The 12,519-nt window shown below is 35.9% G+C and overlaps 1 protein-coding gene across 1 annotated transcript; it reads right to left on the bottom strand.

Moving 5' to 3' along the window:
* Positions 1-262: 262 nt before the first annotated feature.
* Positions 263-6,562, bottom strand: LOC306860189 (hepatocyte nuclear factor 4-alpha-like). The gene is made up of 10 exons (XM_079401757.1): positions 6,426-6,562; positions 4,786-4,960; positions 4,578-4,672; positions 4,006-4,112; positions 3,445-3,600; positions 2,877-2,964; positions 2,623-2,775; positions 2,289-2,525; positions 1,678-1,800; positions 263-1,314 (listed from the first exon to the last, which is right to left on the bottom strand). Exons 1-10 carry the CDS (start codon positions 6,538-6,540, stop codon positions 1,172-1,174), a joined length of 1,392 nt encoding a protein of 463 aa, XP_079257883.1. The 5' UTR covers positions 6,541-6,562; the 3' UTR covers positions 263-1,171.
* Between the last annotated feature and the right edge of the window lie 5,957 nt (positions 6,563-12,519).

Genomic DNA, 12,519 nt, shown 5'->3' with positions numbered 1-12,519 from the left:
TAAACCAGTCTTACTTTTCTGGATTTTATCTGGTCTTCTAACCTGACCTGATGTTTCTCTGAAACCTGTCCAAATCCAGACCAACAAACCATTTTAGGCTGGTTTAAGTGGGATTATATCTAGGAGGGTATATAAAAACAAAAAGGATTATTGAGATGTTAGTTGTTCAGACCACCCAATGAAAGTATGGTGGATGCTGTTTAAAAAGATTCAAAAAGATAATTATAGTGATGTGAATGGAAAGAAACAACAGCACGCTTTTATGTAAAAATATGACATTTAATAACAGTTCACATTGCAAATTTGAAATTACCTTTCTCCCTGAAGGCAGTCATTGTAAATTGGCAGTAAATGACCAATTTGTAAATCTATAAATTAGTTTGACATTCTCTTTCTGTATGCATACATACACATCACTAGTCACAGTTAAGGGGTTGAACAGGAGACAAAAATGTTTTTTGTTTTTTTTTAAATCCTAAAATCATTAATTAAAATAGACTAAATCCATTTATGAAAAAAAGGAAATCATTATATTTACAACTGAAGTATGGCACAAACAGAAAAATATGAAATGCACACACTCTTAGCATACATAAAATAATTACCAGCATTTTGGTAAATAACAATATTTCCAAGGCACAAAATGTTATGTATTCTATCAGGCTACCGTAAAAGTACTATAAGAGCCAGAAGCAAGCTGTTAAAATACTGTACAATAAAACAAACATCTAATCACATTCAGGCCTGCTGTAACATTTATGGAACTCAAACTCTCCTTGAAAGGAGAATAAAACTTGCATAGCCTTTGTATAATATGGTCCTTTCTGACTTTTTGAATTATGTTGTGACTCCGTGGGTAGTATAAATATGCTCCACTAGTTCGTTCTAAAACATACATACAGCAAACAAATTAGATGGGATGAAAATATATATATTTAAAGTGTGATTGTTGCACACCTTTAAACTCAACTATTTTGGTTCTCAAATATTTTAAGTTCTTAAAATAGGAAATTCTGAACAAGTGTCTTTTCTAAAAACCTTAAATTTAACAGCTAGTGAATATAATGTCAGTGTTACTGTGTCCAGATGCCTATGAGAATGAATTGTCACACTTAGCACAGCCTATTCACAGCACCAAGTTTAAAAGCTTGATCTGTATTTCTCTTTGCACTCAGATGGCCTCTTGTTTGGTGATGGTTGGTTGAGAGATGGAGCTTGGTTGCTTGGGCACTGTGGCTATAACCCCTGGTGCCATTTTGTAATGATCAGAGCCTGAGGCCGTCGGGGGAGATGGGATTGGAGTTTCCGGAGTGGCTGTTTGGAAAAAAAAAAGCAAGAGGATACATTAGATCAAGGGTCCACATAGGGGTATTATGGGAACCTTAAATTAACATAAATTGCATTGCATGGTAACATGCGAAAGAAAGAAACCATTGGTTGACACGAAATAAGCACGCTTATGAAATTTCTGAAGGCATTAGTGTAGAAAAGCATTACAGTAGCCTTCTTTAACAAAATAAGCCTGATTAGTTTCTACGATTTTGGCAGGGATTACTCCAACAAGCCTGTTTGTCCCTGACTACCTGGTTTTCACATTTTAAGGACCTATATTTTCTGTTAGGTCTTCCTTCATAACAAATTTTCTTTCACTCGGTTCAAAAAGACAGAGTTACTTACACATCTGGCCATTGTGAATTGGAGTGGCCATGTTTGTGGTGACTATGACATTGTTACTGAGGTGCTCCTGGACCAGATGTGGGTGTAGAGAATGATGGGCATGAGGAGCTTCGTTAGCAGAACCTGGCAGAAAAAGAGTCATTAAATCTCTGATTGGGAAGATCATTTACTATTCTGAATCAACACTGTAAAAAATAAAAAGTTGACCAGCTTCAGCAGATTTTTTAGTTTTCTCAACATGTTTACAACTTTTTATGCAACAAAAAGTTGAGAAACTCAAAAATCTGCTGAGTTGCCTTAAACTTTTAAGTTTTCTCAGCTTTTTATTTTTAACAGTGAAGTAGGCACTTGTTTTTTCAGTCTATATGATCTATGTAGAGCAGATTATTAAGAAACCGGTAGTTATAGGCTGCATTTTTTTTATCTTTTATAACAAGTTGTTCCTGTTGTTCCCAGATGTTTATCATGCATCTCAGATATTGCAGCTTTTGACAGCTATCCAAAGTTAAGGGTCATATATATATATGTACAGTGCTGTGCCACAGTTTTCTGATAACCGTGACTTTGCACTTTTCTACAAAAATTTTGTTACATTAACAGAAATCAGTTACCTCCTAGAAGCATCTCTTGTAGCAGGTTGTCTATCTTCGCCATTCCAAACAATTTAACAAATTGGATTTGCTCGATCATTTGCCAGGTGATACTCTGTAGCGTTGGCAACAGAAGTAGTAGCTCGCCAAACCGTCCTCGCGAATCAAACTGCCGGTCATTTATGTAGTCCTCCAAACTAACTTGAACTTGGTATCGCATGCGTTTTATCTTGCTTGGGTCGCTTAAACCTTTGGCATCTACATGAGTAGAGAAAGATCATCACATTAGATCAGTGTGAAAACTCACTTGATACTCTGCTCTGTTTTGTCTCTTTTTTTAGGAAAATGTAACCACCTGGATCAAAAAATACAATGGCCTTCAAACAGGCATATTCATTGTCATCGATCTGGAGATCCTGGAAGGGAAGGACTAACTCGTCAAGGATCCTTACAGTCACACGGCTCACCTCCAATTCGGGGCAATTTCGTGTAATTATATGATCATTACCTGTGAGAATCATGGAAAATTGTGAGGTAAAACACGAGTAAAATAGCTTGAGTCCAGAAGACTATATCCACATTTCCAATGTGTCTTGCTTTTTAACTTGCCTAATAGTAAAATGTCCTTATACAGGATGGAGCGTTTGGCAGCTCCTAGCAGGAGATGTTCCCCAGCGTGAGCTCGCAGTAAAGCCACCTGAGACAAATGAACAAGCGTTTGTTTGGTTAGAGTCCTTTTTATAACCATAGCAGCTCATTTTTTAATTTAAGATTAAATGTAGATATATTTGAAGTTTTTACAGAGGCAAAATTAGGTTGGTCTTCATGCCTGTATGCACATGTGTTTTCACGTGCATGTTTGTGTGAGAAGATGCGGTTTGAGGCGCTCTCACCCACACCTAAAACACTGATCAGTTATCATGCCTCAGTGCTCAGCATGTTAATGATTCTGAATGTCTCAAGAAGAGATGTGACTTTCAAACCAGCTCATCATATTCTAACCTGAGCCATCTAAATACATTAACCACCCAAATTAAAGATCTCTTAACTTTTTTTCCGACAGATCCAAAAATATGAGCCAACTGGCATTAATATCTAAAAATATATATATATATATTGTGGGAGTACATTTTGAGCTAAATAAGAGGTGCTTACCTCTTAATAAGAAGGATCTTACCTGGTCATCCAGGGGAAGGTCACAGAATGCTGGGATGTATTTAGCCCATTCAACCAGCACCAGCAGCTGCTGTTTCATAGACTCGCACACATCGGTTATAGTGGCTACCTTCTTCGTTCTGATGTCGCCATTCAAGATAGGACCAGGTGATGAGATCTGCGTAGTAGCATATGGGAGAATTTTACATTTATAAATGTAAATCATATAATTTTAAAGGTGAATTTTGTCATTTCTGTGCCTCCAACTACACCAGTGAAATTGCAGAAATATTGACAGTTTTCAAACAGGTTTCCTAAACAATCTCCATTGGTCTACCATTGGTCAGATAGTCTTGCCCCAAACCCACGCCATTGGTTGAGCATGTGTTGCTATGTGGTTCTGATTGGGATGCTCAAACAAACAGGGGAATGTTTTGATAGCTGTGCCACAGTGTTTATACTTTTTCAGAGGAATCAACCTACAGATGTACTTGTAGTCTCTTCACTTTAAACTGGGTTAAGCAAACATATTTTAGACAATTCTCCTTGTGATTTGAACCTAGATTTGAATTACACTGTGTACCTGTCTAGAAAGGACATCAGCCTGAATGAGTGCGTTTATGGAGGGTAAGCTGCTGTCTTCATAGCTGGATCTTCTGGTGCTAATCCTGTCTCTTTCATTCTGCACAGCTGAGAATGAGAGGAACACTTTTAATCAGCAAATTAACATTCAATTTAATACAAATTCACATAGAAGGTTTATTTTCACCAAAAACAGCTCTAAACCACTGAAATATACTATTTCATTATCAGTAGTGGTGAACCAGTTCTTACAACCAGTTGAGATAGCAGAGATGAGGGATATTAGCTGACTTTGTGAGAGGGGGGAGTCCTCAAGGTTGCGCTTTTTTTATCAGTGTGCAGTTATGATGGCTCTAAACTGTTTGTTCAGCATAAACCAGACATAGACCTCAGTGCATTGTTGAGTGAACATTAACAAAATGTCTCTCGCCAGCTCTTTCCCTGCTGTTGCAACATCTCCCATTTGCGCCACCTCATCCCCTAACCTCCCAAACAGGGCAGGGGGATTTAATCTCTGATTTTTACTTCTTTCACAGCATTATAAGAATTAAATATAACAGCATGAGCAAGTACCTTCCTTCTTCATCCCAGCTCGAAAACATTTCTTTAGTCTGCAGTACCGACACTGATTCCTCTTGTCTTTGTCCACAATGCACTGTCTGTTAAATCTGTATGGAAGCATTGAGAAGTCAGAGGTTTCCTTTGACATTGGTTAAATTGGATGGAAATATGGTCTTTGGCACTATGTTTGCAAAATGTAGCCAAAATTCAGGTTTCTGACCTGCAGGAATACATGTGGTTTTTGCGTACGCTGCGTCTGAAGAACCCCTTGCATCCGTCACAGCTGGAGGCTCCGTAGTGCTTTCCTGTGGCCCGGTCCCCACAGATGGCACATAGGGTGCCGACCCCTAAGTGGTTGGCAACATTCATGTTGGCACTCTCAGCTGGTGAGGAGTCTGAAATCATGGAGGATCTTTAATTTAGTGTCACAAATGATTACATTTTCTGTTTTTAACTATTCTTTTCAAGCCAAAAAATTAAATAAAAAATTGTGCGAGAAGAAGAGCTGCTTAAAATCCCTGAGTCAATAAATTAAGTTTATGTAATGCTGTGAAATACTTCTTTTTCTGAATGAGACTTAAATATCTGGGTTGCAGATTGAACCAGTCAGACTCCTGATTCCAGACCAATCAGAGTTAAAGTAAATAGGGGAAAGGTCATGGGGTGAAAAATACTCTCAAAAAGACATTTTTATAGCTAAATCAATTGGCAGTGAATCATCATCATGAACATGAGCTGGAAAGGGCTGTTTGCTAAGTAATCCAGAAGTGATTAGTGCTAAATCTGTATAAAAGCTACAACAAGATCATTTTAGATTATGTGAACTCTAATTAGTGTTCTTGATGACCTACTTAACAAATGTAACAAAAAATTTAACAGTAACATATATCATTCTTATGGGTCAGTTTGATTTTAAAAAGATTATGACAATAGTGATTTGATTTTATGTTGATGACAGAAATCATTTAAACATTAATAATTTCAAAAGATGTGTGAGCTGTTAAATGTTTTTTTTTTTTATTATGTTAGAGGTAATCAAAGGTAATTACATTAAAACCCAAGCAATGATCAAAGGTAAAACGTTGATGGCTCATCAGTGTAAGTGATTATTTGGTGATCATTTAAATGTAGAATAATTTGTGATTTCCCCTAAACTGTTATGCTTAAATATATGTGATTTAAAAATGTTAAAATGTAAAATATTTAAAAAAATATAAATACTGTTGAATAAACTCCCTCTACAATGAATGACAATGTAACTTCATTATTTAGGTCAGTCAAAAATTAAATAAAATGACATTTTATTTTCAAATGTCAATCTAACTCAAATGTAAACATTTTATAAATTGGACTCTGACTGCCTTACCTAAATATAACTTTACCATACATATTAGATTACTTTTTCAGGTCGATACTGGTTGGATATCAATTTGTTGCACAAAACCTAGACATGGGAGACTTAGCGGCGAAACATTTACATGACACCCTCTTTGCTCAGTAATCATTCATCCTGGTGTCAAACTTCTCTTGAAATACTATCCAAACAAGTAATTTTATCCCAAGCCGACTGTATGAGAACAAGCAAGAGGAGACAAATGAACCTCTTCTCCTTGTAGAGTACACTGTGTGCAGGACAGAGCATGCGCTGCTTCTTATCTTCTCCAGAAAAATTCATTTTGTATTGGCTTTTACAATCAATATTGGGTTTTCTGTGCAAAAGGTTACAAACTTGCCAATTGTCACTTAACTATAAGCCTATCAACCCTGTTAAACATCTTCCTCCCACCATATGCTATATACTAGCCTATATAAGACACTAAAGGTCTCAAAGTTCACCGTGGGTCTGAGCGGATGACTCACCTGTGCTCATCGCAAGCACTTGCATGTTCTCAAACTCCAGGGTGGTGTAGGCTGGGTCCAAGGCCTCGCTATAGTCTGCCATCTCCATGTCTACTAGTGGTTTGGACAAACGCATTCTCAGCTACCTGATGCTGGGGGGAAAGACTTGTCCTCTCCACAGCATTTGGACACCCCCTCATAGGCCAAGCCCCTCCTCTCGGAGGGGTAGACACCTCTGAGTGACAAGGGCCATGTCCTCATGGGCAAAGATGAGGTTTGCTGTGATTGACAGTCCGGGCCTCCTCCCAGGGCACGGCCCCATTCTGAAGTGGGATGGCTCTTATGTTAATGATTAAAGTGTTAAATCAGAGTTGTTTTTTTAAAGACTGAGACAAACAGGGGGTTTTACTGTCTTATTTTTTTGTCTCAATGCCCTAAATTCACTACTAGAAAGATATAGCCAGACTCAACACTATGCTTTCTATCTCACTTCCCTAACAAGGGCTTTAGTGGTCAAGAAAGATGACTTCCTGGGTCTTGACACATATTAGACACTATGAAAAAGTCATTCGTATTTGACTCTGATGTATAAGATTGAAAGCAAGTGGTCCACATTTCAACATGCAAATTACGTGCTTGCTAAATCTCTGTTAATTCTAGCACTATAAACAACAGAAAAAACTCACACAGAGTAAAATTTGTGGCCTTTATGTAAAAGAGCTCATTGTTCTGTTGAACATTCTGTATGTGCATGTGATGCACAACTCCATTCCTGTTGTACAGAAGAGATTGTTTACTTCTCATCAAACCTATGCTAAACTAGCATTTGGTAGGCAGTAAAATATCTATAGGGGAATTTGTGATAAAAGCACTGACAGCTGTGTTGCCAGAAATTCACTGTTAAAAGTAATATTTCTGGACATTTTAATGTCATATGTTAATTTAATGTTAATATACACTGCTGTTTGGGATCAGTAAGATTTTTACGTTTTTTAAAGACGTCTTTTATTCTCATCAAGACTGTATTTATTTGACCAAAAATACAGAAAAAACTGTAATGTTGTGAAATATTATTGTAATTTGTAATATTGGTTTCCTATAATAATATACTTTAAATATAATTTAAAATCTTTTCTGACAATAAAAGTCTTTACTATCACTTTTTATCCATTTAACACATCCTTGTGGAATAAAAGTAAGGGGAAAGGGAAGTGATGTGTGGCCAAGTATGGTGACCCATACTCAGAATTTGTGCTCTGCATTTAACCCGTCCAAGTGTACACACAGTAGTGAACATACACCCGGAGCAGTGGGCAGCCCGGGGAGCAGTTGGGGGATCGGTGCCTTGCTCAAGGGTCTCACATCAGTCGTGGTATTGAGGGTGGAGAGTGTGTTGGTTATTCACTCCCCCACCTACAATCCCTGCCGGACCTGAGACTCAAACCCACAACCTTCAGGTTACAAGACCAACTCTCTATCCACTAGACCACGACTGCCCGTAAGTATTCATTTCTTTTAAAAAAAAAAAAAAAAAAAAAAAAAAGAAAGAAAACATTTACTGACCTTTTGAATAGTTGTGTATATTGTAACACACAATTTCTATTTTAAATAAACACTGTTCTTTTTAACTTTTTATTTACCAAAGAATCCTGAAAAAAAGTATCACTGGTCCAAAAATAAGCAGCACAACTGTTTCCAACACTGATTATAAATCAGCATATTAGAATGATTTCTGAAGGATCATGTCTCTCAAGAAGTGATGATGCTGAAAATTCAGCTTTGTTTCACAGGAATAAATTATATTTTAAGGTATAGAAAACTGTTATATAAAAATAGAAAACTGTTATTTTAAATTGCAATAATATTTCACAAAATCACAGTTTTTTTCTGTATTTTTGATCAAATAAATGCAGCCTTGATAAGCATAAGAAACGTCTTCAAAAAACTAAAAAAATCTTACTGATCTCAAACTTTTGAACGCCACTGTACGCCTAGTAAAAAGGGTAGTAAGTAGTTAAATTAGTAGTCAATAAATACATTTAATTCATTTATTTATTTTACTGTAACTCTTACTGTAAATTGAATAACAATTTAATAATAAAATTGCATGTATTGTCCTGTTAAATCAATGTATACAGTAAGGTTTTTATTCTTTTACATTACTCTGTTATATTACATATTATTTTATTCCTTTTCCATTCAAATTTCTAACATTTTTAAGGTTTGGTGACCTATTATTACATTCCAAACTTGGCATTCAGACTACACTCTTAAAAATAAAGGTTCTTTATTGGCATCTATAGTTCCATGAAGAACTATTGACATTCATGGAATCTTTCCATTGCAAAAACATTTTTGAAGATTATTAAAATGTTCTTCACACTAAGAAAAAAAAATGTAGGGAATCCAAAATGGTTCTTTGAATGGCATTACTGTGAAACTCCCTTTTGGATCCTTTTAATTTTAGGAGTTTTTTTATTTTATTTTTAAGATTCTAACACAACAGTTTCTAAATTACCTTGAGATAAGAAAAAAACTGAGATCATCGCTGTACATACTGTAATGCTGAATTTGTAGAACAGTTCTTATGTTTTCCCAACTCTTTTTGGAGAGGATAATACTATTTGTTACTCAAACATGAAAATTTGATGTAACAATTACGCAAGTACCAACTTCTAGTACATAAGTATCAGGGTCAGTGCAAACAGAGGCAAGTATGTATATTTGAAGAGTAGAAAGCAACAGAACAAACCATGGGTCATCGTTCCTCAGTTCAGACCTGCCCTGGAGCCTGTAAAATCCACCTGCCTATATAGAGAATATAGAGCCACTGTAGCTATATTGTCAAATGAACAGCCTAGATTCTTGCTGTTTAAATCAAGTTTGTTTGAGATACTTCATTGCTGTAACTGGCGTGTCACAATAGTGTTTCGTGTTTAAATTAAATTACTCCACCGCATGAAATTTAATGAGAATGTGGGATTATGTATTTTATGTTGAGCTTGCTAAAACACCCCAGACATTGTTTACTATCTGGAAATGGCAGATCCCACCTGACCATCTCTGTGGACTAAAAGTGCTGAGCTGGTTTTAAACTGGCTGGAAAACACCTACATTTACAAGATAGCTGGTTTTGAGTACATTAGACACTTGCATATTCATAGAGATAACAAAAGACATATAAAAAGTGAATTAAATTCACAAGAAGTAGTGTCTGTGTGGTTGGGTCTTGCCTAAAGCTTTGACCAGATGATGTTTGACTCGTACATCTCAAAATAAATCTACAAGAAGTTGCAGACTTTTTAGCCTATAGATCAGGAACACTTATTAGTCTTCCTTATTTCTGTACAAGATGACTTCACTTCTCCAGTGATTAACCAGAGTAATGATAATCAGTGTACAGGAATGACTCAATGAACAAATCTTATCTGAGTCACCATTAAATTCCTTATTGCAGCACACATCTCCTCTATAAAGTATAATCTGTAAAGTTATGGCCCTTTCTCACATGCACCTCAGCGATCAGAGCAGGCAGGCGTAGATAACTACATTAGATCATTACCTCACATGGGCAAAAGCCTCTTGGTGTACAAACCTATTTAACAGATACACATCTGCAGGATGTGCTGATGTGGAGTAAGAAAACAGTTGGTTTAGCTATGTTTTCATTAACTGGTATTTGTGTGTCACTCGTGTATTTTTATTAACATGGCAGGCCATAGGTGTAAATTAATTCTTTGATTTGAAAACAGGACATTTTGAATTTTGAGTCAAATATTTATGGATAAATCTATTTAATTGATTTTGAGCTTTATAGTATAATGTAAAACACTTTGTTGACATGTTTTTATTTTATTTATTTATTTTTTACTTTTATGACCACATTAATTGACATTCTGAAGGGAAGTTTTGTTCTTGTAAAACACTTTATTAAAGGTATACACTTTCCTCTTATACAATTACATTTAATTTATGTTTAATTAATTATAATGTATCATCATATTGAAACATCTGTTTTCCACCGACTAACATCTAAGGCAATGAATTATCAAACACTGTCATTATTGTTATTTAATTAATAACATCACACCCATAATGCGTTTGAATGTATTATTTTATTTTATTTTTGTTTTTATAACCGCATATTGACAGTCTAATGGAAAGATTTGTTCTTGTTAAAAAAGTTCTTGTAATAATTTTTTTAATTAATCATCATATTGATTTGAAAAATCTTTTTTGTACCAAGGCAATAAATGATCAAACACTGTCATTGTTTTTAATTAATAACGTTCAGTCACACCCATAATGCTTTCAAATGGTTTATTTTATTTTATTTTGACCACATATTAATTGACATACTGAATTGAAGATGTTTTCTTATAAAACAGTTGCTTACACTTTCACTGTTGTGCAGTTCAATTTAATTTATTTTTAATTATCAATTCAAATTTGTATAGTATTAATCCTCATGTTGATTTAAAAAAAAAAAATGTTATGAGCCAACCGATATGCAATGAATTATCAACTCTGTCCTTGTTGTCCTCAACACAGCTATTTGTAATTTGTAATGTTTCATATTTGTAATGTTTTTGCACAATCCCACCACTCATTTCCCCTCCTCTCATTTCCGCACCTGTTCCTTAAATTAATCAGTGATGACACAGAGACTGAACCAGTACAACAAATTCAAAGCAACTCTCTCACTGTCTGAAAATAACCTGCATCAAACGGTCAAAATATTCCACCATTATCTGATCAGTGTTGCAAGACGGACGTTTACATGCGCACTGCAGCGTGGTGCAATCGTACTTTGAGTCTCATCACAGAAGACAATATGACATAGCACATGTCCTGCCCTGATCGTCTTCTCTGTGTGATATGAGGCAGCAATGTCATGTCCTATAATCAGTCACCCATACCGCCTGCCTGGGGCTAAAAGTCAGAAGGTTGATGTAACTCCTCTGCCTATTTTCCCCTTTGAAACTTCAAACTCCAGTTTGTGAACAAAGTCCTGTCTATCTCCACAATAAGGATCTCCGACCACTGACCAAACTCCATTTGTAACCACTGCCTATTTGTACTTTCTCTCCAATGACTCTTTTTCATTTCACCTGTCTGACCAAATGGGAATAACAAGTAGCACTACAAAGGTGGATGTGAAATGCACATGTTGTTGGAACCGGTGGCCTACAAGGAATAACATGCTCTTGGAGTACTCGGGAATGTGTTTACGTGGGAATATGAGTGTTTTGCTTTCTTTTCATTTTGAATATTTGATAAGAATGGGAGAAGACGGCAGGAACATGCTTCCTAAAGCTCATTCGAGGTCAGTAGAAAAGCCTCTGTGGATTGAATGGGGTAGATGGCACAGATATGTGAGTATGGCGACATAGTGAACACACAACAGATTGTCAACAGATTGGTTGGTAACCTGCAAGCTCACACGGCTCATGTCCCTTTGGGGGCAAAATGTTTACTTTTGCTTACTCGAAATGATCTTTTTTTGCATATTTGGCTTTTATTTGTAGTTTTAAATTGTTGCAGTGTTAATATCACTTAAAGTAAGACTGCTGAAATGTATCTTTATGCTCAGCGTGGTGGGGCTGATAAGTGTGGATAATGCCCCTCCCCTCTGTCTAAACTTTTTTTTAGTCTCATAAGGCTGTGGTGCTTTTTAAAGGCCCTTCGAGTATAAATCGATGGTCAGATGCTAAATATTCCTAGCATTTAGGACATTTTCATTGTTTTGTTTTTTTTCCTTGCTATTTACTTTTAATTGTAAATTTAATTAGCTGATGATAATCAAACTAAGAATTTCAAGTATTTGCTAATCAGACTCTTGTCAGCAGCAAGGAGCACAGAATCATCTCATGTGATCTGTTGCTTTGACAAATGTTCAAGCCTTGTTAAGTTTTTAATACATAACTCAGGTGCAAATGAAGAGAATTTACAAGCAAAATCTGTGATTCCTGCCAAGATGCAATTCACGAGGTTGTTAGTGGCTTTATGATGGCCTATTAAGACCTAAAGCCTTATAAGCAATGGACAGATATTCAAAATAACTTGAATTCATTTTCTTTTTTAGGACAGCCTTTTTCTCCTTCGTTCAAATGTG

The sequence above is a fragment of the Barbus barbus genome (assembly GCF_936440315.1).
Source record: "Barbus barbus genome assembly, chromosome: 41".
Classification (NCBI taxonomy): domain Eukaryota; kingdom Metazoa; phylum Chordata; class Actinopteri; order Cypriniformes; family Cyprinidae; genus Barbus; species Barbus barbus.
The sequence above is the reverse complement of the archived record's forward strand: the minus strand, read 5'-3'. Positions and strand labels throughout refer to the sequence as shown.

What these genes read in the sequence shown, in the direction of transcription:
- LOC306860189 (XM_079401757.1), bottom strand. Translation starts at nt 6,540, where the DNA reads ATGCGTTTGTCCAAACCACTAGTAGACATGGAGATGGCAGACTATAGC. An exon ending in AACCACATGTATTCCTGCAG is followed by an intron (nt 4,673 to 4,785) that starts GTCAGAAACCTG and finishes GCTTCCATACAG; the next exon opens with ATTTAACAGACAGTGCATTG. An exon ending in ACAAGAGATGCTTCTAGGAG is followed by an intron (nt 1,801 to 2,288) that starts GTAACTGATTTC and finishes TTTTTCTGCCAG; the next exon opens with GTTCTGCTAACGAAGCTCCT.